Genomic DNA, 26635 nt, shown 5'->3' on the forward strand with positions numbered 1-26635 from the left:
TTCAGAGGCTATGGAGCAGGTTTGGGGATTTTTTTACTTTGTGTAACTGATTAATTGTTCATTTGGGTAGTGATATTGTGACTGTGGCTAAATTTGTGCATTGTCTTGCCTAATAGACCTAAGCACTGATGAGCACTGTCTTCCCTCTAGATATCATAGAATACAGTTATGGTTACTTGCTTTCCAATGTGTTGCCTTGTTTGGGGCTTGCTTTCCAACCAGGGGAGTAAGAAGACACAGGCAGGAGTGCCAGGGCTTGCTGTCATAGACTGAGGGCTCTGCCAAGACAGGGATTGACTCTGGCTTTGGACTATCTCCTAAGCTTTGGAGGGGAAAGGGGAGAGAAGAGGACTACGGAAGGTCTAGTAGTTGGGAAACGAGGGGGCAGCCCCCCTGTGCCACTGCCTTGAGAGTTTCAAACCTGTGGCCGCCGCAAAAGGCCAGTAAGCACTCTTGTATAAGGGAAAGGGCCATTCAGGTGGATGCTGGGAAAGATAGCTACATTTACCTGCCTCTGTATTCTTGGGTTTTTTCCTCTGTCCCTACAGTACTTTCTTTTCTTCTCATTGTGAATGACCTGGACTTACTTCCTTGAGGTCCAGCCTGACTTGGGCTCAGGGCTCTCATCTTCCCTTCATGGAATCTGGGAAGGGGCATGAGATCTGGAGTCAGACAAACCTAGATGCAGTCCCAGCTCCACCAAATATTAGTTGAATGGCTTCAGACAAGTCTTTTAACCTCTCTGTTCCTGAGTTTCCCCATCTCCGAAATGGGATGGTGGTGATTAAGCTGAAAGAAAGATGCCTGGTTTAACAGCAAGAACATACACTTTGGGGTCAGAGACCTGGATTTAAAGTCTGGCCTTGAGGCACAGTGGCTCACGCCTATAATCCCAGCACTTTGGGAAGCCGAGGCAGGCGAATCATCTGAGGTCAGGAATTCGAGACCAGCCTGACAGGCATAGGGAAACCCTATCTCTGCTAAAAATGCAAAAAAAAAAACAAAAACAAAAACAAAAAACAAGTGCGGTGGCTCACGCCTGTAATCCCAGCACTTTGGAAGGCTGAGGTGGGTGGATCACGAGGTCAGGAGTTCAAGACCAGCCTGGCCAACATAGTGAAACCCTGTCTCTACTAAAAAATAAAAAAATTAAAAAAATAGCTGGACTTGGTGGCGGGTGCCTGTAATCCCAGCTCCTTGGGAGGCTGAGGCAGGAGAATCACTTGAACCCAGGAGGCAGAGGTTGCAGTGAACCGAGATCGCCCCATTGCACTCCAGCCTGGGCAACAGTGTGAGACTCTGTCTCAAAAAAAAGCAAAAAAATTAGCCGGGCATGGTGGCACGTGCTTGTAGTCCCAGCTACTTGGGAGGCCAAGGCAGGAGAATAACTTGAACCCAGGAGGCGGAGGTTGCAGTGAGCCAAGATTGCACCACTGCACTCCAGCCTGGGTGACAGAGCGAGACTCCATCTCAAAAAAAAAAAAGAAAGTCTGGGGCTGGGCGCGGCGGCTCATGCCTGTAATCCCAGCACTTTGGGAGGCCGAGGCGGGCAGATCACAAGGTCAAGAGATCGAGATCATCCTGGCCAGTGGCGCGTGCCTGTAGTCCCAGCTACTTGGGAGACTGAGGCAGGAGAATCGCTTGAACCCGTGAGGTGGAGGTTGCAGTAAGCTGAGATTGTGCTACTGCACTCCAGCCTGGGAGCAGAGCGAGACTCGGTCTCAAAAAAAAAAAAAAAAAAAGTCTGGCCCTGTCTTCCTAGCTCTGTCTTTGAGCAAGTAAATAGGACTGTGTGTACCTAATCTGTAGGGGTGTCTGTGAACTCAGAAACAGCATAGCTGCTCAACAAGTGGATCTGCTATTATGTTATTTTTATTATATGGTATATTTGCTACTTCAGAGCGTTCTGAGGATTAAATGAGAAAAAACTCACTTTAGAAAATAGGTAAGAAAGCAGCAACCTATAAACGATGATGCTGTGGCTATTTTTATTACTCCCTGGGCAAAGGATTCTCTTGGAGCTCTTTTCTTGTTACAGAGGTGGGAAGAAAGGCCAAGGAGGGAGAAGGCTGTGCAGCCAGGCTGGAGTTGGGTCAGATGGGGGAGATTTACCACTCAGGGTGCTGTCAAATTTGGGTCACAGACTAGTGAAGGGAGAGTGGAGAAAGTAGGAGCTGGGCTCAGGAAAGGGCTGTTTCCCGCAAAATCTGCTTCCCCCACCTAACGCTGTGGCAGAGATTAGAAAGGGAGACTGCCTGGATGCCCTGCTGGGTTGCTGTAGAAATGTGCAGGGAGTCCGTTTTTTCTTTTTGTTTTCTCCAGCCCGTCCTTCCGGAAATCACGAATGTCCCGTGCCCAGAGCTTCCCTGACAATAGACAGGAATACTCAGGTGAGTTCACAGAGCCTGGGTGGGCAATGCAGGGTGTCTGGGTGGGGCCTCAGGTGGCTCTGCTTCAACTGTTCTGAGTTAGTAGCTCTCCTTGGGCTTGCTGCTTTGAGGTCTTAGGTGACTTGGGGGCTTGGGGGCTTAAGTGGCTCACATTGACCTACCCAGAAGCCAGTGATTCCCCCATCTTACTCAGATCGGGAAACTCAGCTCTATGACAAAGGGGTCAAAGGTGGAACCTACCCCCGCCGCTACCATGTGTCTGTGCACCACAAGGACTACAGTGATGGTGAGTGCTCCTTCACCTGCTCCCTGCTGGCTGCCTCAAGAAAGGACGAGCCGCCATAAGGAGGGTGGGCTCGTCCATGCAATGCCTGTCTTTTCCTTCATTCCTGAGGAATTGTGGCTCAGACTTGAGGCACGGGAGACAGGAAAAAAACAAAAACAGGGAAGATAGTATTTGTAGACCAGAATGCTGCCACTGGGAACTCTGACCTTGGTTGGAGCCAATGGTGTGCTCCAGGGGCACCATCTCTCCCATGCCCTCTTCTGCCCCACAGCAGCAGGTGGCCTGGGGCGCTCTACAGAGGGGTAAGGAGTAGGATACAAGGAAATCGGTGCCTTTGGGTGTGGCTTGGCCTTCCAAGCAATTGGGAGCCCGCAGGCCAGCCATGCACCTTCCCTTTGGCCGGATCTCCCTGAACCAGACTACTTCCTAGTTTCTGCTTTTGTCCTGATTCTTGGAGTGCTTGGGACAGCAGCCTCTGTGGAATGAGTCAGGTGGGAGGGCGGACAGGATGGGCTGGAGCTGGTATTATCTATCACTTCTGGCTCAGACCTGGTTTGTACATTCAGCCTTGTAGCCCGGGGTGTGACTTGCTCTACTCTGGCCCTTGCACCCTTTCAGGCAGAAGAACATTTCCCCGAATACGGCGTCATCAAGGCAACTTGTTCACCCTGGTGCCCTCCAGCCGCTCCCTGAGCACAAATGGCGAGAACATGGGTCTGGCTGTGCAATACCTGGACCCCCGTGGGCGCCTGCGGAGTGCAGACAGCGAGAATGCCCTCTCTGTGCAGGAGAGGAATGTGCCAACCAAGTGTGAGGAGCTGTCCCTGGCTAGGAGGAGACTGCCAAGGCGGTCTCAGACAAGCTACAGGGGCATAACAGCTGGGCCCCTTGGACCCTTAGGCTCAGCAGGTGGTGGCTTTGGCCCACATGCACCACACGGGATAAGCCTTGGAGTGCCTGAAGCCTGGCTCCACTGTTGTGTGATGAGCCTCTTCTCCTCTCTGATCTTTAGTTTTTCCATGTTTAAACTAGGGAAGAGGACACCCTTCATCCCTGCCATATTAAGATATTTAGGGGCTTTGGAAGGAAATGTATTTATCAATGCAGAAGAGTATTTAATCATGACTTCAGCCAATCCTCTGCTTCTTAAGACTCTGACTTCAGGTCCGAGTGACTAGGGCTCTGGGCTTGCTCTAGATTGCGGTGGAGATGCTCTTCTAAGAGAAGATGTGATGGTGCTGGGTGAGGGGGAGCCTGAGCCAGAGGCCCTGTTCCTGGAGAATGAAGGGGATATTCATAAATAATGTACACAAAGTAACTCTTTCCTTCTGCTCTCCTGTAGCTCCCAGTGCCCCCATCAATTGGCGCCGGGGAAAGCTCCTGGGCCAGGGTGCCTTCGGCAGGGTCTATTTGTGCTATGACGTGGACACGGGACGTGAACTTGCTTCCAAGCAGGTCCAGTTTGACCCAGACAGTCCTGAGACAAGCAAGGTACACTTTCCCCATGGTCTGACTTCCAGTTCCCTCCTTTCAACAGAAATGCCTGTCTCACCACACAGAGTAGTTGCTTGAGATGCTGTAGGTTGCTTCCTCTGTCATTCTTCCCAAACTCCCTTTCTGTCCATCCTGGCACCAGCCACAGGGTGAAAGGACTGTGGTCTGAAGAGCACCAAGCACCTGGTGGGAGGGATCAGGTACAAGGAACTAAGCTGATGCCAAAGTACCAAGTAACCCAAACTGAGAGGTGATGACCTGTGCCACAAAGGGGAGTCCCTGCCCTCCCCCAGACAAGTATCTCTCCCCAGCCCTCAGCCCAGGAAGGAGCTGTGGGGCTCCTTCACTTGGTCCAGCTCTAAAGGAGGAATCATATGGCCTGGCTTTGCAGTTCAGCTTTCAGCGTGGCTGACACTTCAAGTTGAGTGGACAAACAGCAGTTACCTTAACTAAGCACCCACAGCCCCTTCTCCCACCTCCCTGCTTCCTTCCACCCATGGGAGTGCCACCATCCCAAGGCCTGCCCAGCATTGTGGCCGAGGGCTAGACAGTTAAGAGAGTCCCCCTTTTCTCCAGCTGCAGTTCCCAAGGCAGACCCCTGTGAGGCCACTAACTAGGGCAAGCTGAGCTGAACCCAAGCGGGCAGAACTGGGGCCCTGAGAGCTGAGGCGACCACTGACCCCTCCCCTAGGAGGTGAGTGCTCTGGAGTGCGAGATCCAGTTGCTAAAGAACTTGCAGCATGAGCGCATCGTGCAGTACTATGGCTGTCTGCGGGACCGTGCTGAGAAGACCCTGACCATCTTCATGGAGTACATGCCAGGGGTACGTGTCCCTTGAATGCATGTGAGACACACACAGAATAGGGCCTGACCTGGGGGCTGGGGCCTGCAGGATAGGGGTCACTTTGGATAGGAGTTTGAACACCTGAGGCTCCAGAGGCCCAGAGGAGCAAAGTGAGGTGATGGTGGGACTTGGAGTCAGGAGGGCCCCATCTCAGGCTGCAGTGGGAGTATGAGATGACAGCTGTCCTAGGTCCAGCCCTCCCCTGAGGCATGCAGGGCTGGCCCACTATCCAGTAAATGCAGCCTTCAGCTGGAGCTCCTGGATTTGGGTGGCGCGCTGCTTGGGAAGGAGTTATGGTACTCTCTTTTCCAAAGTGCCTGACAGCTCCTGGCAAAATGCCCTGCACAGCCAAATAGGAATTGAACAAATGACTCCTTTGCTGCCATACTGGGGGCTGGAATGGGCTTGCCCCTCCACTAGCCCTCCCCTGAGGGGACTCCTCTGACTCCTTGTGGCTGCCAGGGCTCGGTGAAAGACCAGTTGAAGGCTTATGGTGCTCTGACAGAGAGCGTGACCCGAAAGTACACGCGGCAGATCCTGGAGGGCATGTCCTACCTGCACAGCAACATGATCGTTCACCGGGACATTAAGGGTGAGCAGGGCCAGGATGTGTGGAGTCCCCAGGACCTGGGTTCAAGTCTGCCATTGAGTGCCTGCAGGGGCCAATCACTTAACCATTCTGAACTTTATGAAAAGTGGGACCCCAGTTGTTTCCTTGAGGAACTGGTGAGAAGATTGGTTGAGCAGTATGGGAAAATATTGCCTCTACATGTTGACCATGGAGATGGTCATTTGTGTGGTAGATCTGAGATTCCCCTTCATTAAATCCTTTGCCCCTTGCAGTTCATGTCTAATTCAGTGGTAGCCCCGCCCTCTCTACCAGCTCTCAGTGACCTGGGGGTGGAGAGGATGGGAGAAAATGCAAGAGGGTCCAGGGTTGCAGCCTCTGCCCTTTCATGCCTCAGGAGCCAACATCCTCCGAGACTCTGCTGGGAATGTAAAGCTGGGGGACTTTGGGGCCAGCAAACGCCTGCAGACGATCTGTATGTCGGGGACGGGCATGCGCTCCGTCACTGGCACACCCTACTGGATGAGCCCTGAGGTGATCAGCGGCGAGGGCTATGGAAGGAAAGCAGACGTGTGGTGAGCACTGGGACATGCAGAACCCCTTCTCCCACCCAGGCCGTAGTGGCCCTCCATTAGGAACACACCCTGGGGACTTTGTGGTGTGGCAGGAGGGAATGCGCCCAGGGCCCAGGCTGCAGTGTGTGCAAGGGTATTGTTCGGTGCAGTAGCACACACACCAGATCAAAGCACACTCCATTAGAGTTGGGAACTTAGGCCATGGAAAACATCCCTTATGTTTGCTAAATCTCTTAAGGAAGCAGGATCCACTCTGAAGGCCTGAAGGCCTGGACCAGTCTCTCAACAGGAGCAGGTTTCTGTCCCTTCTCCTAGCACTCAAGACAGTTTGCACTTGCTCGACATAACCTTGTGTCTATCCCCTGAAATGGCCCCTAAGTCATGACAGCTTCTCCCCTTGGAAAGCTATTGTGGTGGGCTGAATAATGTCCCCGCAAAGATGTCCACTGCCTAATCCCTGGATCTGTAAATGTGATTGTATGTAGCAAAGGGCCTTTGCAGATAGGATTAGGTTAAGGGTTTTGAGATGGGTGGATTATCCTGGATTAAGGGTCCTTATAGAAGGGTCTCAGGAGGTCAGAGTGGCTAATAGGAGGTGAGACGATGGAAGCAAGAGGTTGGAGTAATACAAGGAGGGGACCATGGGCCACGAAATGCAGGTGGCCTCTAGAACCCAGGAAAGGCAAGGAAACAGATTCTCTCCTCAGAGCCTCCGACAGGAACCAGCCCTGCCGCCACCTTGACTTTAGTCCTGTGAGACTGATTTTAGACCTCTGACCTTCAGAACTGTAAGATGATGCATTTCTGTTGTTCTCCTGCCTCTTAAGTTTGTGGTCATTTGTTAGAGCAGCTGTGGGTAGCTAATACAGTTATTGTAGAGTTCTTTCTATCAAGGCTGTGATTCTCTTTTTCCCAGTTTCAAGAAGTGCCCAGGTGTGTGGTGAGTGTAGGTCCACGAAGCCCAGGTGGACAGGGATCCAAGCTGACGTATCCGTCAGCTTGGCTTGTCTTGCACCTCATCATGCTCTGAGAAAGGCGCCTCCTTCTGCAGTGGTGGGCAGGACAGCTGGGAGTCTAGGGCTGGCTGAGGGGTGACACAGGGTTCTCTTTCCAGGAGCCTGGGCTGCACTGTGGTGGAGATGCTGACAGAGAAACCACCATGGGCAGAGTATGAAGCTATGGCCGCCATCTTCAAGATTGCCACTCAGCCCACCAATCCTCAGCTGCCCTCCCACATCTCTGAACATGGCCGGGACTTCCTGAGGCGCATTTTTGTGGAGGCTCGCCAGAGACCTTCAGCTGAGGAGCTGCTCACACACCACTTTGCACAGCTCATGTACTGAGCTCTCATGGCCACGCAGCTGCCGGTTGCCCTTTGCTGCATGGCAGGGGGCTGCTGCAGGGCTCAGTGAAGTTGCTGCTTCTCCCAGGCAAGGCTGTGGACCATGGAGTGGCAGCCCAGCCATTGTTGGTCTGTGCCTCTTCCGCCACTGGGGCTCAGAGCCGGGGTGGGGTGGCTGCAGCCTCAGGACTGGGAGCCCCCAGCCTGTCAGATCCAGGAGCTCCAGTGTCCTGAGCTCAGCGTGGAGGGGTAGGGGCTGGAAGCAGTGTGCAAGGCGGCCATGGGCCCCACCCTCGGGGATGTGTCCTGACACTGCAATCGGCACCGAAGCCCAGAGGGTCTGGGGGCACGGGACTGATGCCAGGGTATGAAGAGTGTTATTTTCATTCAAAGTGTTATTTTGTTTTTCCTTCCAATGTCTGGAGACCACCGGGGCGTCTCTGGGCTGGATGAGCTCCCAAAAGCCTGAGGGAAAGGCCAGCACTCGCTAGCAGTGGCAGGCAGAGGCCCAGGCTGCCGTCCCCTAGAGCCCAGGTTGGCTCTGCCAGTCCTGTCCTTTACCAAAGATGAATGAAGCAAATGTCATGCTGCCTTATTCAGGGAAGGAGGAGCCTGTCCTGCTTGTGGCATGACCCTGCCTCTCCCAGGCAGGGGCCCACAATGTGGAACTGCTGCCACTGAGGGGGGATCCAGTTTTGTCAATGCAGTTGTCTCTGTTTTACAAGTCGGAGTCACTCTTACGCTGTACCCAGTTTCTAAACTGGAGACTGTGTGTGCCCTCTGGGTTCTGAGTACCCCTGCTGTGGGCTTGGGCCTAGGCTGCATTGGAAAGAGCTGAAGGTTCTGGCCTTTGTGCTTCTGGCCCAGTCTTTGTTCCCCCACTGGAGCAGAAGGGGAGATGGACAACACAGTGGGGGCATCTGGCCCGGCTGGTGCCCTGATCCCAGAGATCCCGAGGAGGTGTCTCAGGCTGTCTCAGTCGTGACCTGCTAGGCCAGAGCCCACTCCATCTGGTAGAAGGGAAAGCCCATGTGCTACCACCAGCTGTGTCCAAAACCGCCAGCTCTCTTCTTCCATAGCCAGCCTTGCCCATCCCCTTGAGGTCTCAGCCCCTTTCCCTTGTAGCTCCTCCCCTGGAGGGGGAATGGCAGCAGGGGTTGGGGAAACAGCATCTCCAAGCAGCTTAGAGTTGGCCGTATTTACCTCAGCCTGGGTGCTGGTCCTTTCTTCCGGCCCCTCCCCTCCAAAATGTGCCTATTGCTAGAGCTCCTCCCTCTCAACACCCAGTTTCCTTGGGAGTTGTCATTAAAGGAAAAAAAAAAAGCCAGTGCCCAGGGATGGGCGTCTCCAGGGAGCTGGGGATTAGTGCCAGGCAGCCCTGCCAGCCATGCCTATATCCCCACGGGCACAGAACAAGCCAAAGCCTTCGTTGTATGTTGACGATGCACTTTTATGAATGTAGTTTCTATCGCTGTTTTTAGCCTTTTCACATCATGTAATGTGAGGCCTTGTACTTGTTAATTTATATCTCAGATCATATTTGATGGTTTTTATATATATCAATTCTAGACTGTTACAGGTGATGGACGCCTCGAGAGAGAGAAGAGAAAATGAAAGCAGCTGGTTTTGCAGAAATGTGTGTTGCATGCGCCAGTTGGGCCTGGACCCTCCTGTGTCCATCCCTTTTCCCCCAGGGCATCTATCAGCCCCTGTACCCCACACTGCCCTCTGAAGACAGCACAGGCTCCTGCTTCCACCTCGGCCCTTGCCCAGGGTGGGGCCTGGCCCTCATCTCGACCAAAGCTGCTGTGTGGCAGCTCGGCCTCTCCACGACCCCATCCTGCTGGCTGCACACTCTTCCTGGCCCGCACCCCCATCCCCAGTCCCTGTTCCCCAAGAGGATACAGAGCACGGTGCTGGCTGACTCGACTGTGTCCCAGGTTCAGGCTCTTACAGAGCTCTACCCCCTGGGGTCTTACCTCACTGGGAATGTGTTTTGAAAATGAAGACAAGCCAACAAACCCTGCACTCCAAAAAAGCAAAACAGATCCTAATTTTTTTGTGCCAAAAACTGTGGACATGCTGGCTCAGCATCCTCAGGACCAAGTTGTTGCTTAATTTTAATTTATTGTTTTTTAATAACTAATCCAGATAAAAAGTTGTGGGGCTTCAGGGTGACCTGGGCCCAAAGGTTCTGAAGGGCAGTTTCCTGGCAGCCCCAGGCTTGCTGTGGGAAGGGGCCGTGCCATCACTCTCATCATTCCATGGGGTGTGTCTGCCTGGGTCAACTCCACATGGAGAGGCCAGGGCTGGGGACAGTCCGCACTCTGCCGCCCTCCTGCCCCTCCTGTGCACCCCAGCTCTGTGTCTGTTTGAATTGTGGATCGTGTAGCCATGGTTATTGTGGAACTGTGGAACCTGCAGCCATAGTTATTTGACTATATCTTGACCGAGGGCTTGCAGTGCAAAGCCAGGCCAGTGTTGCGCATTACTTACAATAAAAGGGATCATTTATATCAGAGGGGTCCTGTGGCAGTACTTTCGGTTGTGGGAGGTGGAGGTAGGTTTGTGTCTGGCGGGGGCCAGGTATGGTGCCTGGCAACAAGCTTGGGCCTCTCAAGCAGAAGAGAAATTGATTCCAAGTAGAGGGGTCCTGCGGTGACCTGGCTGGTACCACCGTCAGCCCAGAGGTATCTGCCCCTTTCCTCCACTTGCCCCTCCAGGAGCTCCACTGGGGTGGTCCCAACAGGGCTGATTTGTCAAGGTGGCACTGTTGGCCCTCATGACCTGAATGTCACCAGTGGCTGGGTTCCCGGAGCCTTCATGACATTTGATAGGGTCTTCCTGCCCCAGAGGACTTTCTTCAGTCCCACCTTTGCAGGGCAGGGGTCAGGTGCCTCCAAGAGCCACCTCTCTAGTACCCCCTTGTGGTCATCTGCTACTGTTTCTTAACAGAACCAAGACAGTCGTCGTTGCCATCTGAGACCTCTGGTGCAGGAAGTTGGCCTGCCCCTAGAGGCTCTGAGCCACTCGCTTTACACCTGGAAAGACCCAGGCCTGGGGCAGCATCTCTGCTGAGTATTTGCTCTGCTCCCTCGAGGAGCAGTGCCTGCCTCAGCACAGTGGCTCATGTGATACCGGAGCCTGTGGCCCAGCTCCCTGCTCTGTTCCATGGGGAGGCCACTTAGGAACTCAGGCAGTTGTGTGGTGTGGTGGCAGCAAACTCTGTAAGAGTCTCTGTTCTCATCAGTCCCATGTATGGAGACACCAGGAAGTTGAATCTGGAGTGAGACAACCCAGACTTCCTGCCTATGTCCCACGGGGGCGCCCTCAGGTCCTCCCAGTTTGCCTGCTTTGCCCTGCTGTGAACTCATCCCTCATTGTCCCTGGGTTTTCAGAGGAGCAGATGTAGTTTCTTTTTGGACTTCCTGGGATAGTAGCTGTGACTGCCCCTCCCCAGAGCTTGAAAAGGCAAGGGGATGATGAGGAGGGACAATCCGGGGGTCACTAAAACCTTGGGCAGCACTTGCTGGGTCTACTGGTTCCTGCCATTCTTCGCTGACTTCCAGGTCAAAGGGCTGGGAAGAAGGGAGGGAGCTAGACAGCTGGAACCAGCCAGGGAATATGGCAGCTCGCACCCCAGGCACTGAAGTGTAGCGAGGACAGGCACCATCACCCACTGGCAGCCTGGCCCTCCCGCTCTCAGGCCTCTTCACAATGGGGTGCATATGGTAAGTCGGTGGGTCTGAACCAACCCAAAACTGAGGGGCGAAGTGGAGTTTCAGTTCCAAAACCACTGTGGTGTGACAGCATGGAGCCCTGGCTGTGAAGAGGACCCCTCCCATTTTTCAGTGGTGTGTCAGGGAACTGACACCCACTTCTAGCCCCCTACCCCCATCCGGGCCGAGGTACTCTGGGCTGGCCCTGTCCCCGCAAGCCCTCCCCATGGTGAGTTTGCACCCTTTCTGCGACAAATCTCCCAGCAGGCCACACAATAGAGAATCTGGATCTATTGAAACATGTTTAAAACCGGGTTGGTCACAACAGTCAGGATGGGCAGAAACGGGAGCGGGGGAGGGGAGTGGGGCCGCACCAGCCCCTGCCAGTGCCTGAGGCTGCAGCCTGGTGAGTGCTTTTGCTTCTGCTTCTCCACGCTGGTGGTTCGAGATGGTCCCAAGCCCCACTGGGGCAGGCCCTGCCTTGCCCTGCAGAGGCAGGGTGGCTCCACTTCCCCATCCCCTCCCCCATGGGCTGCAGGGGCATTTATGAGGCCCAACAGGTGGCACTGTGGCGCTCCTTCCTCCCTGTCTCCGTGGCTCAGAACCAGGTTAAGGATAGAGGTAGATGGGGAGATGTGGGGGCCACACTGTCTCCGGTGGCAGTGAGGGAGCTTGGGACCCTGAGCGGGGCATGCTGACTCCTTGCTGGAGAAAAGGCACCTAGATAGGGAAGCTGGGCTTGGGAGCCTCCCAGGGGGTCCTGGGGTAAGGTGGGGATGGTGGCTGAACGAAGCAGGAAGCAGGGTGGTGGGCAGACCCCAATCCTGGTTCCCAAACCCTCACCGGCTGCGGGAGAAGGAGGAAGAAAGGAATCCTGGAGCAGAGCCCTGCCCTGGGCCCCTCCGCCTGAGCAAGCCTCATCCCCTTCCCACCTGGCCCCCACGCAAGCCCAGCTCCACCTCCTTCCCATCTTCCCCCTGCCGGCTCCAGGCCCTCCGCAGAGGGGGTGGAAGGTTGCAGAGGCCTCAGGCCGTCTTGGTGCCGGGGTCCACCTCCTTGTGGGCCCAGAGCTCCTTGTGTTGCTTGCGGCCAAACCCCTCGTCGTAGTTGCCTTTGCTCTTAAACAGCTGCTGGAAGTGGGGTTTGCAGTAGAACTCCCCGTGCAGCGCGGCATAGCTGCCCAGGCTGCAGAAGCCAAACGGCGTCAGGTCAGGCCAGGTCGGGGCTGGGTTGGCAGGCGAGGCGGGGGCGGGCAGGGCAGGGGCGCACCTGAGCTTGGTGTGACAGTGCTTGCAGCAGAAGCAAGAGTTGTGGAAAATGAGCTTGTCAGCCACCAGCCGCTCCATGGGGTACACGGTCTTCTGGCAGGCGGCGCAGGTCTCCTTCACCTGGGCCCGCAGGCTGAAGGACTGTGCGGGAGGCTCAGCCAGGTGCTGCCCCAGTGCCCATCCCGCTCCCTCACACCCCTCCTCCCGCACACCGGCCCCAGGCCCCTACCTTGGAGCGCTGCACCGTGCTGCTGCCGCCGCCTTTGGCGTCCTGAGGGAGAGGGGCGGTCAGGGCAGGAGCAGCTCCGGGAGGCCCTGGACCAGGGCTGCAGCCATCAGCCCAAGGCCTAGGGACGCGCCACAGGGGGCAAAGGAGGCCGGCAAACTCTGGAGCCTCTCCCCTTTTCCCCAGGCCAGGCTCCCGTCTGGCGGGTCCTCCCACCCGGCCGGGCACTTACATGAGAGGGGGTGGCCTGGGCGGCTCCTGCAGCCTGGAACATGGCTTGTTGGAGGTGGAAGCCTCGGGTGGAGACGCGGCACCCGCTGGGTTCTGCAAGGGGAAGTCAGTCGGGAGGGCCCCGCCAGTCCGGCCCCAGCCTGCAGGGTGGGGGGTGTTGACAGGCAGGGGCTGGGGGGATTGCGGTTGGGACTTTCCCTAAGTCATTTCCTGTTGCTCTTGGTCTTGCCACTTCCGCCCCTCCCCCACCTCCCCCACCCCTGCTCCCCAGAGGCCGGGGTCCCGAGTGGCACCGTCCCTCGGAAGAACAAAGTTAGCGGGAGCTGAGGGGCCGCGGGCTCCCGCGCAGCCGCCGTGTGCGCCCCGCGGGCGGGGACCCCGCTTGGGGTGAGGGGAGGTCGGGGCAGGCGGGGCCGCGATGAGAAGCCGCTGCCCCGACCTGACCCCGGCCCTCACTGCCCCGCGCCGCGCCCGGGCGTCCAGGCCTCGGCTGGGCAGCCCCTGGACAGCGCCCGAGGTCCCCGCCCGCCCCGCCCCTCGGTCCCGGACCTGGCCCCGCGCGGACCGGACCCCAGACCCCGACGCCGCGAACCCAGCCAGCGGGTCTCGGCTCCGCCCAGCCGGGGGCCGGACCTGAAGCGAGGACTCGAGACTGTGCGCCCCGGGCCAGAGCGGCTCGCGGACTCGCTGGGACCCCACGGGTGGCCCTCACCCCACACCCCTCGGCACCTCCCCTGGTTCCGGAGCCGGACGCGGCCCCTCCCCCCGCGGCTCTCACCAGGCCCGGCCTGGGCCGCGGGGCGGGATCTGTCTCCTGGGGCGCACGGGTGCGATGAGGGCGCGGACGCGAGCTACCGCCGCTGCCAGTGGTCCCCGAGCGGCCGCCGCCGCCACCGCCTTATCGCTGCGCCGCCCCCGCCGGCCCCCGCCCCGCGCCCGCCCATTGGCTCCGCCGCGCCCGGAGCCGCCTCCGGGGCCCGGGCGCCGCCGCCGACCCCCCTCCGCGCTTTGTCTTCCCCTCGCCGCCGTCCCCGCCTTTGTCTGTCCCCCGCTCCGGCTCCGCGCTCCCGGCTCCTCAGCGCCCTGCGGGCCCCGCGCTCGCATGCCTCGGGCACCGGCCGCGCCGTCTGTCCATCCCGACGGTGACCCGGCGTGGGGAAACGACGGTGGCGGGGACAGGATGGAAGGGCCGCGCTCCGCATCCCACGGGGAGGGGAGGAGTTCAGGCTGCGACGGCTGCGGTCGCAGGACACCGGGCACTCCCGGCCTGTCTCCGGGATAACCGGGCTGGGCCTGGGCCATTCACTGCTTCGGTTTCCCCCGGGTGGCCTCGCGCGGAGGCGCGGGCGCCCCATTCCCGCCCAGAGCTTTGGGGCCTCGGAGACCCAGCCGGGGCGACCCCGGAGCCTGGCCCAGGGTCCCTCGGGCCGCCGAGTCCTCCTGCCGCCAGGGGCCGCCCCCGCCCTCTTGCGGCCCACGAGGCTGGAGGCAGCGCCCGGGCACGCGGTCCCCAGGCCCGGCCGCGAGGCTGCGGGGAGCCTGGGGCGCTGGCTCGCTGCGGAGCCTGCACGAGGACCCGGCGGCTCCACCAGCCCTTGGCGCCTCTGCAACACTGTGACGGGCTGGGGAGGCCGCTATGCGTGGTTCCCGGAGCACCCGTCCCCTGAGGCTTCAAGTCCTCACGTGTTTCTGGGGCGGAATTCTGTGGGCAGCAACCGCGACCCCTGGGGGCCGCCCCTCCAACAAGCGCGCTTCATTTCTCACGGGGAAGCCGCGGGCCAGAGAGCTGAGGTGACAGAGATCGGGCCGCAGAGCTGCTCCCTCCCTGCAGCCGCACAGCAGGCCAGAGGCATAGCAGGCGAGAGACAGAAGGCGAGGCCGGCGCCTTCCCGGGCACCAGGAACCGAGTGGCTTGGCCTGAAATCAGGCTAGAAGCTGCTCCGGGAAGCACAGCCCTGCGCCCAGAGCCTTCCCACACTGTGGCAGGAATAGCACTGGCGGCCCACGCGCTTGACAGGGAACAGAACAGCTCCCGCCCCATGGGGGGGGAGCAGGGAGGCTGCAGCTTCCCCAGCGCCCAGCTGTTTCCCAGGCTGGCGGGCTCCACGCACCGGCTCCGTGCCTCCTCTCCAGCCTTCTGTTCTCTCTTTTTTTTTTGAGACGGAGTCTCGCTCTGTCACCCGGGCTGGAGTACAGTGGCCGGATCTCAGCTCACTGCAAGCTCTGTCTCCCAGGTTTATGCCATTCTCCTGCCTCAGCCTCCCGAGTAGCTGGGACTACAGGCGCCCGCCACCTCGCCCGGCTAGTTTTTTTTGTATTTTTAGTAGAGACGGGGTTTCACCGTGTTAGCCAGGATGGTCTCGATCTCCTGACCTCGTGATCCGCCCGTCTCGGCCTCCCAAAGTGCTGGGATTACAGGCTTGAGCCACCGCGCCCGGCCTGCCTTCTGTTCTCTCTAGAGGAAGATCTGCGTTTTGCCTGCACTATGGGCCGACTCTCTAGTGGGGAGTGTCAGACCCTCTAAAGTGGCTGCCTCTCGGGAAAGCTTCCACACCTGTCCGATTCTCCAAAGGGGCTGCTTGATGCAAGAAACAGGAAGACCGGGGGGCACCATGAGCAGGGCTCACTGCCACTGGGCACAGTGAGGCCCCAGCATCCTGCCCAGGACGGGCCTGTGGGCTGAGCTGCAGATGGGCATTGAGGATGCCCCGAGAGCAAGGTGCAGAAGGCATCCGGAAGCAAAGGAAACTGACAACCAGCGTTAAAAAAAACAAACAAACAAACAAAAAGGGAACTTGGCTCAGCGGTGGCTCACGCCTTTAGTCCCAGCACTTTGGGAGGCAGAGGCAGGCAGATCACAAGGTCAGAAGTTCGAGACCAGCCTGGCCAACATGGTGAAATCCCGTCTCTACTAAAAATACGAAAATTATCCAGGCATGGTGTGTGTGCCTGTAATCCTAGCTACTTGGGAGGCTGAGGCAGGAGAACTGTTTGAACCTGGGAGGTGGAGGCTGCAGTGAGTCAAGATGAAGCCAGTACACTCCAGCCTGGGTGACAGAGCGACTCTGTCGGGTGGGGGGGCGGCAGGGCAGGGCGAAGGGAACTTGAGGTTTAAAGCAGGGGGAGGAGGACCGGAAATGAGGCCCCCTACTCCTCACTCACTCACCCCAGGCCCCATCCTAGCCCAAGGTGGGTGTCATTCCCTTCACCTTAGCTTCTCACTGCCCAAAGAAGCTTACTTTTCTTCTTTAAACTGCTGTTAAAATTGGGGAGGAAATGGAAAGCAAGGGCATCTGACGGTTCAGAGCAGCTTTAGGTTAGAGGGCATTTGAGGTGCCTGAGCTGGGGGAGGGCCTTCCCCCTGAGAGACTGGGAGAAGGGTAAGCCGTGTGCCCTGGAAGCACTGCAGGGAGACTCATATTTGCACCTCCTTGCTCACACTCACTGGCGCCAGCCAGGATGGCAGGGACGGGCGGGGCTGGTTCTTAGGTTTCCTGCTCTTTGGGTGCTAGCACCCAGGGTAAGGAGACACCCAGGCCAGGTTGCAAGACAAACCCTTCTACCTCCTTTCCTGCCAAAGGCCGCCAGCATCCTCTGCCTCAATCTCAATCTTTGGACATTTTTAGCTCCAAAGTGGTTTGATGGCCACAGGCTAAAATTCATAGTCTTAAAATTTTAGTTAAGAGACAGATCTGTTATGGGTTTTCAAATAAACTGGTCTATCTAATGAAAGAGGTCACTGCTGAGCTTCTGTGAGCACCCATGGGCCTGCTCTTGGATGGCGGGACGACTCACCTGGGGCAGCACGGCCATCCCTGCAAGCACACACACCAGGAAGCAGCCTGTAGCCCCTGCGCTGATGCAGACACAATGCCATTCTCCAGCAGGGTCTCTGGAAATTTTAATTTGTTCTGATAACGAAACTAACACAGCATAAGGACTTAAGCCCTCAAGCTAGGCAAGACACTGATGGCCCTTGGAGAAAGCACCAGGGCAGCTGGCAGGAGGCGCTAAGATAGATTCTTGGTGGGAAAGGAATGAGGCACACACATAAACCGTGGGAAAGACTTAGGTGTCAGGGCCCAAGCCAGAAAAGGGATAAGGATGGACTGTCCCAGCCTTAGTCCGTGCTTAAACAGACAGAAATACCCTTCTCTGGAATTATGAGGGAGAGGTCTGGGGGAAGGGAGGCAGGTAGCTTACTACTTGCCCTTTCACTGACCTATAGGATCTGAGAGCAAAGTTAAGTAGAATGAGGCTGGTCGCAAGCATCGGGAAGAGGTGGCGGTCCTCAGGGTTAAGGAGTCAAACCCTGGGCTTGGAATTCGGCTCCCAGAGCTAGAGCAGCATCTCTTCCTTCTGTAGAGGAGGTCACCTGAGCTCATAGGACTGGGAATGTCGGCTTTGGACCCTCTTGATCCCTGCTTGTTGAGATTTCCTTGTGTCCCAAAAGCCTTGGAGCAGTGAAGTGTCTCTCCAGGATTTCTTTCCCAATCAGTCAGCAGCCAACTTTCCTGGAAGAATGTCCTTTCTACCCAATCTGCCCAGGAGGGCGGGAATGTGGCCAGCCCTCAGGAAGGGCCTCTGCGTCCCTGGCTGGAGAATGCGCAGAGTTTGCAGAGGCTCAGAACTCCCAATCATCCACCTCCAGCTCTTCCAGGTTTGTTACCAGGCCAAAGATTCCACTATGGTCCTGAGACTGGCTGCTCTCAAAATTGGTGATGGGGGTGACAGGACGAAGCAATTCAGGCAAAGCCTCTGAGGCACGTCGCTTGATCTGGGGGAGAAGAGAGAGGTGGGTGACAGATCCTGTTGCTCTGGGTCCCAGGACACCATGGGGCAAGGACCCATGGCCTGGTGGCAGACGGTCTGTCGGAGCCAACTCTACGAGAGGAAGGAGCAGTGCCTTTCAGGGGCTTCGGAAGCAGGGTAATTTCTCTCATTCAAAGGGAGGGGAAAGAAAGCTAAAGGGATTGTGAGTCGTTAGAACCAGAATGACTAGAACCAGAACCAGAACGAAGGGGCTACGGTACCTGCTTGAAGAAAGAGTGGTTCAGGAGGGTGCTGGCACTGGGCCTGGAGGGAAAGGGGAGGAGAGACCGCAGCGTCACTGCCGTGTCCCCAGCTTCCTGAAATCCTGCCACTTATACCTCATCCTCAGGTCCCCTCTCCCTCTCCCTCAGCTCATGGGAAACAGTAGCCAGAGCTCCCCAAGCTGGCCTCTGACACACCCAGGAGCTGATCCCTCCTGTATGTAGCTCCAGATTCCCCTGCAGAACCTTTGAGAGGTGCATCCCTTCACACCCTGGCCTTACCCTCCTGAGCACCCTCTGCTCTCCCAAAGCCCAGACCCAGGCCAGCAGGAATACCTGGCATCCGGGTTGCGCTGAAGGCACTGCTCCACAAAGTGGTGGAAGTAGGGGGAGAAGGTTCGGTGGTAGGGGTGGGAAGGCGAGTCGCCATTGGAGGGCCGTGGGGTGCTGGTGGTCAGGCTGTCACTCAGGCCAGAGTTGGCCACTGAGCGCGAAGGGCTCATGGTCAGCTCCTCGGCAGGGATGGTGCTGGTATCCAACAGGCAGGGCACTGTGCCGTTTAGTTTCTCTAGCAGCATCTGGGGAGGACAGAACCAGGACCTGGGCTGGAGGGGGGTCCCTGGAAGGCCTGAGTCTCTTCACAAATACACTTTTCCCAATATACGAATGTGATCATTTGAGAGCAGAAAAAGATGGAAGTGGAGTAAGTCCAATTTTCCCAAAGAAACGCTGGTCACTGGCATGGCAGGTCCGCCCTAGCCAGGCCAACATGAAAGGAGAGGGGTTGCACAAAAGTACCCGCTTTTTGCCATGGCTGGAAAGCAGGGCTCACAGTTTCCTCTCCCTTTACAAGGCATCAAATTCCTTTTACTGTAGAGTCCTCACCCTAGAGGGAAGGAGCAGCCAGATGAACCTGCTTTGAAGCGCAGCTGTCTGCCATGCCCAGGTGGATCCAATGAGGTCTGAGAGGCAGTCCCTGTAGTGCCACAGCCTGGGCTGTCACTGCAGCAGGCCACACGGGAGCAAGATGCCCAAAGGGAGGCCAGGCTGGGGTGGCTGTTCCAAAGTACCCTAACTCAACACATAAAACCAGCCCCATCTGGGGACTGTTGTCCTCGTGGAAGTCCTCATGACCGCATAAGCTGTCCAAGCCAGAAACCTGGAAATTGCTCTAGAGCTGCACTAATGTGAGAGCCACTAGCCACTTGTGGCTATTTCGATTTAAATGAGGTTTAAAATTCAGTCCCTCGGTCTCACTGGTCACCTTCTAAATGCTCGACAGCCACACAGTCTCATGGCTGCCACGCTGGACAGTGCAGCCACAGAAGCCCTCCTTCACTGCAGCAAATTCTAGTGGATGGTGCTGCTTCTAGGCCTGGACTTCTTATTTACCCTCAGTCATCTTTTAATTCTTTCCTGAGCATCCTCTGTCACTGAATTATTTTACTGAGATCTCCTAGATTCCTCACACAGACTTCCATACCCTGCTAACTGATCTACTGGATCTAATCCATCTGCTGGGGTGATCTCTGTAAATGAGCTATCTTATGCTGTCACTCCTGTGCTTACAATCCTCAGTGCTGCTCCACAGGCTTTAGGACACGAACCAGTGCTCTGAAGTGGCATCAAAGCCCTTCACAATGTACCCTTGCTTCCTTCTGCAGCCTGTCACCTGGCAGCCCCCAAGAAGCACTGCACCTTGGCCATTTACACCATTTACACCTCCTTGCTGTTCTCCAGATCCTGTGTTTTCTAGACTCTGGGTCTCTGCACATTCTGCTGTCTGCCGAGAAGAGTGTCCTAGTTCCTCCTCCACATAGGTGACTGCTGTCTGCCTTCCAACTCAAGGCTGCCTCCTCCCAGGACCTCCCTGGGCCCCTGCTCTGGGGAGCTGCACTCTGGCCACCATTCAGCTGCCCCTACCACCGGGCAAGCAGCCTGTGGGTTCCGGAGTGGCTTACTCAGAGCCTGCACCCTGCCCCTCCCAGTTCTAGGCCATACTCCAAGTACCTGGGACCCAGGTAATCCTTGCCCAAATCACCCCAAATCCATTTTCTGGATTTAATGAGGCTTGGATAAGCCTCTTCCCTGGGTCTGTTTTCCCAAGGGTACACTGTGCCACTGACTGTGCACCCTTGGATCCGAGGGTGGCCAGAGGACAGGCATCTGGAGGGGCATGAACAGAAGCTGAACTTACAGAATGGGGGTTCCAAAGGTGTTGGCTGAAATGTGGTTGGCATGGAACTCTGAGAACTGTGGGAATTCTAAATTAGAAACTGACCTTCCAGGTATATTTATCCAAGTAGGAGGATAGAACATATTTTATACATTTATAAAAACTGGTTAGCTTAATGTATATGTTTTAAATAGACATGTAGCGTGTGGGCCTCCATTTGCACCCCTGTTCCTGGGATCGCCTCCCCAAGCTGGCCTCCCTTACCACCGCATTTGCCACAGGAAGTAAACAAAGAGTGAGTCCACCATCCCCCACTGGGTGGGACTTCTTGAAGGAAAAGACAGGGTCTTTCATCTTAGTATTCCTGGTCTGTGTCCTGAGTGTGAGAGACACTCAATGAACATCTGTGGAAGGCAGGCAGGCAAGAAGGAAACCAATGGGTGGCAGGCTTACCTGGGTGGCAGGCATATCCTTAAAGGGGACGTGGCCGTTTGCCAGTTCACAGGCTGTGATTCCCACACTGTAGATGTCAGATTTGGCATCATAACCCTGGAGATTCTAAGCCAGGAACAAAAAGCCACAGATGACCCCATTTGGTCTTTGTTCTTAGAAAAAGGGTAGAACTTAGGAGAGGAAAAAGATGGCTGTCTCCAAATCAGGACCCGCTGCTAATGACTCGCCTTGCCTGTGCTACTGAAGACTAACTGCTATTTTACCACCTGCAACTGTTTGGCGATGCTCTGTAAGGAGCTGAAGTGCCAGCCCTAGGTTCCTGCTTAGCACAGGGATCCAGAGAGCAGCAAACATTTCCAAAATGCTCACCCTTCTAATAGGGTGCCAAGGGTCCCTAAAGGGAGCTGAAATAGCATCCAGTAGAGGTTAGGACCCCCTGGGAAGAACCATATCCATCTGCAATGGACAGGCGCTGCCCACGCTGAGGGCTCCCTACCTCCAGGAACCCCTTTACCCCACTGGGAGGTTGAGAGCCCCCGACCCCAGGCAATGCCTGAACGCTCCCTTGGGAATCATGAGTTGGGTAGGGGAGCTCCTCTGGGCCCATGCACAGACCTGCTGGAGGACCTCGGGGCTGAGCCACGGCAGAACCTTGACACTGTACTTTGGAAAATCGTGGACCACTCGCTGCCGCTGCCCATGGCTTATCATGCTGAGGTTGCTGCGCAAACCAGACAGGTAGACCTTCCCATCCAGAGAGATCAGGATGTGGCTGGCTTTGACACTCCTGGGGAAGCAGGGAGGGTGTCATGGAGAGCAGGAGCCCCTCCTGCTACAAACTTTTGGTCTTCACACGCTCCACCCGGCCAGCTGTCTCCTGTGTGCATGGGTTATACATGTATATGTGTATTTTACATATACATAACCATGTTTTTGTTTTTATTGAGATAGAGTCTCACTCTGTTGCCAGGCTAGAGTGCAGTGGCTCAATCTAGGCACACCGCAACCTCTGCCTCCTGGGTTCAAGCAATTCCTATGCCTCAGCTATCCAAGTAGCTGGGATTACAGGTATGCACCACCACGCCCCGCTAAATTTTTTTTTTTTTTTGAGATGGCGTCTCTCTGTCACCCAGGCTGGAGTGCAGTGGCGCGATCTCGGCTCACTGGAAGCTCCGCCTCCCTTCTGGGGACAAACACACTACCCCTAACCAACACACATGTGAATGGTGACATCCACACATGTCCCCTGATGGGTCTGCATGAGGGTTTCTTTAGGGTGTACATCCAGAAGTGGCATTGATGGTTCTGGTTCCATAACCCTGACTGGCAGCACTAGCCATCTTCCACCACCTGGACAGGAGGCTCCCTGTCCTTGCCACACTGGGACTCGCCCATCCTCCCACCCGCTGCCAGGCTCATGTGCATAAGGTGACATCTTGTTTTTCATTTGCTTTTCTCTGATTGAAGATTTGAATGGCTCTTCCCATGATGGGCTTGTCTTGGGGTTTCCTCTTTTGTAGACTTCTGATCTTTGACCCATTTTTCTTGCTTTGCTGTCCATTTCTTGTTGATTTGCAAGATTTCCCTGTTACTAATCTCCTGTGTTGACAAAGCTCATATCATCTGGTCTGTCACTTGTTTCTTCACCTTTTTCACTGTATCTTGCATTGGATAGAAATCTTCTTGATCTAATCAAATTCATCAATCTTTTGTCTTATGTTTTGTGCTTCTAAAATGTTGAGAAATTATTATATGCCTCAGGTCACAAAAACATTTTCTCACATTTCCTTCTATTTAAGTCTGTAGTTTTACGTTTTACATAGAAGCCTTTAATCCAGCTGGAGTCCTCCTCTGTGTGAGGAGTTAGGTAGGGGTCCAGTTTTACCATTTTCCCTACTATGAGCTGATCTCCTGACACCATCTACTAAGCTATCTGTCTTCGCCCTGGTCTCTCAGCATAAGACTGACTCTGGGGCACAGAAAGAAGGAGGCAGAGGGTGGAGTACAAAGGTCCACATCAGATGTTCCTCTCACACAACACTCAGGACCATGCTGCTCAGCAAAGAGAAAGTCAGTGGCTTCAGCATTAACAGGCTGAAGCCTGTTAGACCATCCCCCAAGTCAGTGGCAAGGTCAGAATCCAGATCCTCCTTCTTTTTTTTTTTAAGATAAAAGTCTCACTCTGCCACCTAGGCTGGAGTATAATGGTGTGATCTCCAATCACTGCAACCTCCGCCTCCTGGGTTCAAGCGATTCTCCTGCCTCAGCCTCCCTAGTAGCTGGGACTACAAGCGTGTGCCACCACACCCAGCTAATTTTTGTATTTTTAGTAGAGACAGGGTTTCACTATGTTGACCAGGCTGGTCTTGAACTCCTGACCTTGTGATCCACCCTCCTTGGCCTCCCAAGCGCTGGGATTACAGGTGTGAGCCACCATGCTGGGCCCTTTTTCTTTTCAGAGCAAAGAGATCCTCAGCAAGAATCCAGATCCTTGATTTTAAACTCTGGCTTCATTAACTTTAGTCAAACTTCACCTGTTTACCTGAAGGCTCAGGGGCACAGCTACCCACTCTAATCATGGGAAAGGCCGCCTAAGAACGCACCTGTGTACATAGCCCATGTGGTGGATGTAGTCGAGGGCCTTCAGGACCCCCTGCAGAATGTAAGCGATCGCCAGCTCATTCATGCCATCCATGAAGTGTGTACAGATGAGATCCTTTGCAGAACCTGGAGAAAAGAATTGCACGGAGGCAGTGAAAGGTAATGGAGGAGGAAAACAGGCAATCTGACAACAGAGTCCCAGTAACCCCTTTCTACCAAGAACCCTTTCCCACTCACCATATGCCATGAATGATGTGACAACCCACAGCTCATTGTCTGCAATAAAAGTGGCTCGATATGGCACAATATTAGGATGGTTGAAGAGTTTGGAGACATGCAGCTCGCCCTGGAAGCAATGATGAAGCTGAAGTCAGAACCAAATGGCCCTGAAGGATGCTGCTCAACACGAAGGTGCCAGCATGGACAATAGGGGGACCTGGCACTTTCTGGGTGTTCTCAGAGTCCTAGGAGCAGCCTAAGCAGATGCCTGTCAACATAGGAAAAACAAGGCCCTGCTGCCCCTGCAGGGACCCAGCACTGCTTTGCCTCTGCCAAACGGGGAAACTGTCAACAACAGAGGGTGCCAGCACACCGACTCAGAGATGATGAAGGCAAACTCTTGACTGAAGACTTCTGAAGTTACAAGCTTATCTCAATTTCAAGGGTCAATGTACAGAATTCCTCTTTAAGATAAGAAAACAAAAAATATTTTGTTGTTGTTATTTGGAGAGACAAGGTCTCACTGTGTTGTTGCCCAGGCTGGTCTCAAACTCCCGGGCTCAAGCAATCCTTCTGCCTCAGCCTCCCAAAGTGCTAGGATTGCAGGTGTGAGCCACCAAGCCACTGTACCTGGCCAAAAATGTTTTTCTTTTTTCTTTCTTTGAGACAGGGTCTTGCTCTGTCACCCAGGCTGGAGTGCAGTGGTGTGATCTTGTCTCACTGCAGCCTCAACTTCCCAGGCTCAAGTCATCCTCCCACCTCAGCCTCGCTGGTGGCTGCGACCACAGGTGGACGTCACCATACCTAGCTAATTTTTTGTATTTTTTTGTAGAGACAGGGTTTCGCCATGTTGCCTAGGCCTGCTTTGGCCTCCCAAAGTGCTGGGATTACAGGCATGAGCCACCATGCCCAGCCCAAAACTATGTTTCTATTGTAAAAGAAAACATGGCCGGGCATGGTGGCTCACGCCTGTAATCCCAGCACTTTGGGAGGCGAGGCGGTGGATCACTTGAGCCCAAGAGTTGAAGACTAGCCTGGGCAATATGGTGAAACCCCATCTATACTAAACATACAAAAAATTAGTTGAGCATGGTGGTGCACGCCTCTAGTCCCAGCTACTCTGGAAGCTTCAGTGGTAGAATCACCTGTGCCTGGAGAAGTCGAGGCTGTGGTGAGCTGTGATTGCACCACTGCACTGCAGCCTAGGCAACAGAGCCAGACCTTGTCTCAAATAAAAAAAGAAAGAAAGAAAACATAGTTGATGGACGAAAAGGCCAGCTGAGACCCACCAAACTACTATGAACAGATAAACAGGTCCTAGAGCACCATCAGGTAACCACCAATTTAGAAAAAGTTGTAAATGAAGGAGGGGAGGGGCGCAACTAACGCTACTGAAGAAAAACTGTCCCAGGCTCTGAATCTAAGCTGGCATCAGGAAAGGAGAGTCTAATTCCCAGGCACTTACTAGACTCACAGTCTCTCTCCATTTTGTTTTGTTTTGTTTTTTGAGCCAGGGACTCAGTCTATCACCCAGGCTAGAGTTTGGTAGTGCAATCTCAAACTCTTGGGCTCAAGTGATCTGCCTGCCTTGCCCTCCCAAAGTGTTGGGATTACAAGCGTGAGCTACCATGCCTCGCCCCTCTCTCAGTTTAACAAGACAGTGGCTACTTGCTTCTCGAATAGAAAGGAATGTCAGGACTGGACATGGTGACTCACACCTGTAATCCTAGCACTTTGGGAGGCCGGAGCAACTTGATTGCTCAAGCTCAGGAGTTTGAGACCAGCCTGGGCAAGATGGTGAAACCCTGTCTCTACAAAAAATACAAAAATTAGCCAGGTGTGGTGTGCCTATAGTCCCAGCTATTTGGGGGGCTGAGGCAGGAGAATCACTTGAGCCTAGCAGGTTAAGGCTGCAGTGAGCTGTGCTGCTGCCACTGTACTCCAGCCAGGGCAATAAAATGAGACCCTGTCTCAAAAAAAAAAAAAGCCAGACGCGGTGGCTCACGTTTATAATCACAGCACTTTGGGAGACCAAGGCAGGCGGATCACCTGAAGTCAGGAGTTTGAGACCAGCCTGGCCAACATGAAGAAACCCCATCTTTACTAAAAATACAAAAGTTAGCCGGTTGGGAGGCCGAGGCAGGCGGATCATAAGGTCAGGAGATCGAGACCATCCTGGCTAATACGGTGAAACTCCGTCTCTACTAAAAATACAAAAAAATTAGCCGGGCGTGGCAGCGTGCGCCTGTAGTCTCAGCTACTTGGGAGGCTGAGGCAGGAGGATGGTGTGAACCTGGGAGGTGGAGCTTGCAGTGAGCAGAGATCTTGCCACTGCACTCCAGCCTGGGCGACAGAGCGAGACTCTGTCTCCAAAAAAAAAAAAAAAAAAAAAGAAAAAGAAAAAGAAAACGAAAGGAATATCAGGCAAATAAGATGCTGAGAGCCAGAAGATGGCCACTGGTGGCAGGGCAGGCGCCTTGCAACTGGAAGAAGATGGCCTGGATTTGAATCCTGCCTCTGCCATGAGCAAGTTACTTAGCTTCTTTCCAAATAATAAATAAATGAATAAAGGAGCCAGAAGGGAGTGTTTGGAGAAGAAAAGTGAAATGTAAATTAGCCTGAGCCCAGTCCTTAGTGCTGCCAAATGGCCAGGATTCTCCACTGAAAGCTTCCGTAACTTCCAAACGTTTACTCTCCCTTCATTTCTTTGTAATTCCTTGTAATTATTATCAGAGCCAAGAGCCCACCCTCCCTCCAGGTGACACACTCATGGTTTATTACCTGCAAGAATGTTACCATCTCATTGGAACAAGCTTCTAGGTTAATCCTCCGTACAGTCACATACTCTCCCGTTGGTTTGTACCTCGCTAGATTCACAGTCATCAGGTCCTCAAATCCTTTGCCTAAAAGAAAAGAGGAATGCCATACACAAGGACAAGAACAACAAAGGGTTTTTAAACATTTTTCCTTAAAAAAGGGACTTGGCCGGGCGCGGTGGCTCAAGCCTGTAATCCCAGCACTTTGGGAGGCCGAGACGGGCGGATCACGAGGTCAGGAGATCGAGACCATCCTGGCTAACACGGTGAAACCCCTTCTCTACTAAAAAATACAAAAAACTAGCCGGGCGAGGTGGCGGGCGCCTGTAGTCCCAGCTACTGAGGAGGCTGAGGCGGGAGAATGGCGTAAACCCGGGAGGCAGAGCTTGCAGTG

At 54.9% G+C, this 26635-nt stretch overlaps 3 protein-coding genes across 29 annotated transcripts in view; 1 reads left to right on the forward strand and 2 right to left on the reverse strand.

The window, feature by feature from the left end:
* The window catches only part of MAP3K3 (mitogen-activated protein kinase kinase kinase 3), a 76289-nt gene extending 66274 nt beyond the window's left edge, over window positions 1-10015 (forward strand). For 5 of the 10 annotated variants that reach the window (XM_017950855.3, XM_017950857.3, XM_017950860.3 and 2 more), the window contains 8 exons: window positions 2323-2390; window positions 2584-2676; window positions 3295-3486; window positions 4019-4167; window positions 4862-4993; window positions 5477-5606; window positions 5980-6157; window positions 7272-7923. In XM_017950855.3, coding sequence (XP_017806344.1) covers window positions 2323-2390; window positions 2584-2676; window positions 3295-3486; window positions 4019-4167; window positions 4862-4993; window positions 5477-5606; window positions 5980-6157; window positions 7272-7500 — 1171 coding nt within the window. In that variant the 3' untranslated portion in view covers window positions 7501-7923. Of the gene's footprint in view, window positions 1-2322; window positions 2391-2583; window positions 2677-3294; window positions 3487-4018; window positions 4168-4861; window positions 4994-5476; window positions 5607-5979; window positions 6158-7271 lie in introns of all 10 variants that reach the window. The other 5 variants (XM_017950854.3, XM_017950856.3, XM_017950858.3 and 2 more) reach the window with 2 other exon arrangements.
* A 1478-nt stretch (window positions 10016-11493) lies between these two features.
* Window positions 11494-14898, reverse strand: LIMD2 (LIM domain containing 2). Of its 5 annotated transcripts, none has more exons than XM_031657671.1 (5): window positions 14050-14898; window positions 12945-13036; window positions 12716-12833; window positions 12488-12627; window positions 11494-12403 (listed from the first exon to the last, which is right to left on the reverse strand). In XM_031657671.1, the coding sequence occupies exons 1-5, from the start codon at window positions 14296-14298 to the stop codon at window positions 12244-12246; spliced, it is 759 nt and encodes a 252-aa protein (XP_031513531.1). In that variant the 5' UTR covers window positions 14299-14898; the 3' UTR covers window positions 11494-12243. The 5 variants fall into 5 exon arrangements, with proteins under 5 accessions (XP_031513531.1, XP_031513533.1, XP_031513532.1 ...); XM_031657673.1 differs by lacking the exon at window positions 14050-14898 and adding an exon at window positions 13722-13866 and having other exon boundaries at window positions 12716-12757; XM_031657672.1 differs by lacking the exon at window positions 14050-14898 and adding an exon at window positions 13722-13849 and having other exon boundaries at window positions 12716-12757; window positions 12945-13083.
* Window positions 14899-16827: 1929 nt separating this feature from the next.
* The window catches only part of STRADA (STE20 related adaptor alpha), a 39974-nt gene continuing 30166 nt past the window's right edge, over window positions 16828-26635 (reverse strand). For 13 of the 14 annotated variants that reach the window (XM_021928394.2, XM_021928398.2, XM_003913270.4 and 10 more), the window contains 8 exons: window positions 26207-26328; window positions 23444-23552; window positions 23209-23332; window positions 21221-21392; window positions 20606-20710; window positions 18313-18554; window positions 17977-18019; window positions 16828-17720 (listed from right to left, as the gene is read on the reverse strand). In XM_021928394.2, the coding sequence (XP_021784086.1) occupies window positions 17568-17720; window positions 17977-18019; window positions 18313-18554; window positions 20606-20710; window positions 21221-21392; window positions 23209-23332; window positions 23444-23552; window positions 26207-26328 (1070 nt within the window). In that variant the 3' untranslated portion in view covers window positions 16828-17567. The remainder of the gene's footprint in view (window positions 17721-17976; window positions 18020-18312; window positions 18555-20605; window positions 20711-21220; window positions 21393-23208; window positions 23333-23443; window positions 23553-26206; window positions 26329-26635) is intronic. The other variant, XM_009190992.2, reaches the window with a different exon arrangement.

Source organism: Papio anubis, chromosome 17, assembly GCF_008728515.1.
Source record: "Papio anubis isolate 15944 chromosome 17, Panubis1.0, whole genome shotgun sequence".
Lineage (NCBI taxonomy): Eukaryota > Metazoa > Chordata > Mammalia > Primates > Cercopithecidae > Papio > Papio anubis.

What these genes read in the sequence shown, in the direction of transcription:
- LIMD2 (XM_031657671.1), bottom strand. Translation starts at nt 14,298, where the DNA reads ATGGGGCGCCCGCGCCTCCGCGCGAGGCCACCCGGGGGAAACCGAAGC. An exon ending in CGGCGCGGCCGGTGCCCGAG is followed by an intron (nt 13,037 to 14,049) that starts GCATGCGAGCGC and finishes TTCCCCTTGCAG; the next exon opens with AACCCAGCGGGTGCCGCGTC. An exon ending in CCCAGGCCACCCCCTCTCAT is followed by an intron (nt 12,834 to 12,944) that starts GTAAGTGCCCGG and finishes GCGCGTCCCTAG; the next exon opens with GCCTTGGGCTGATGGCTGCA.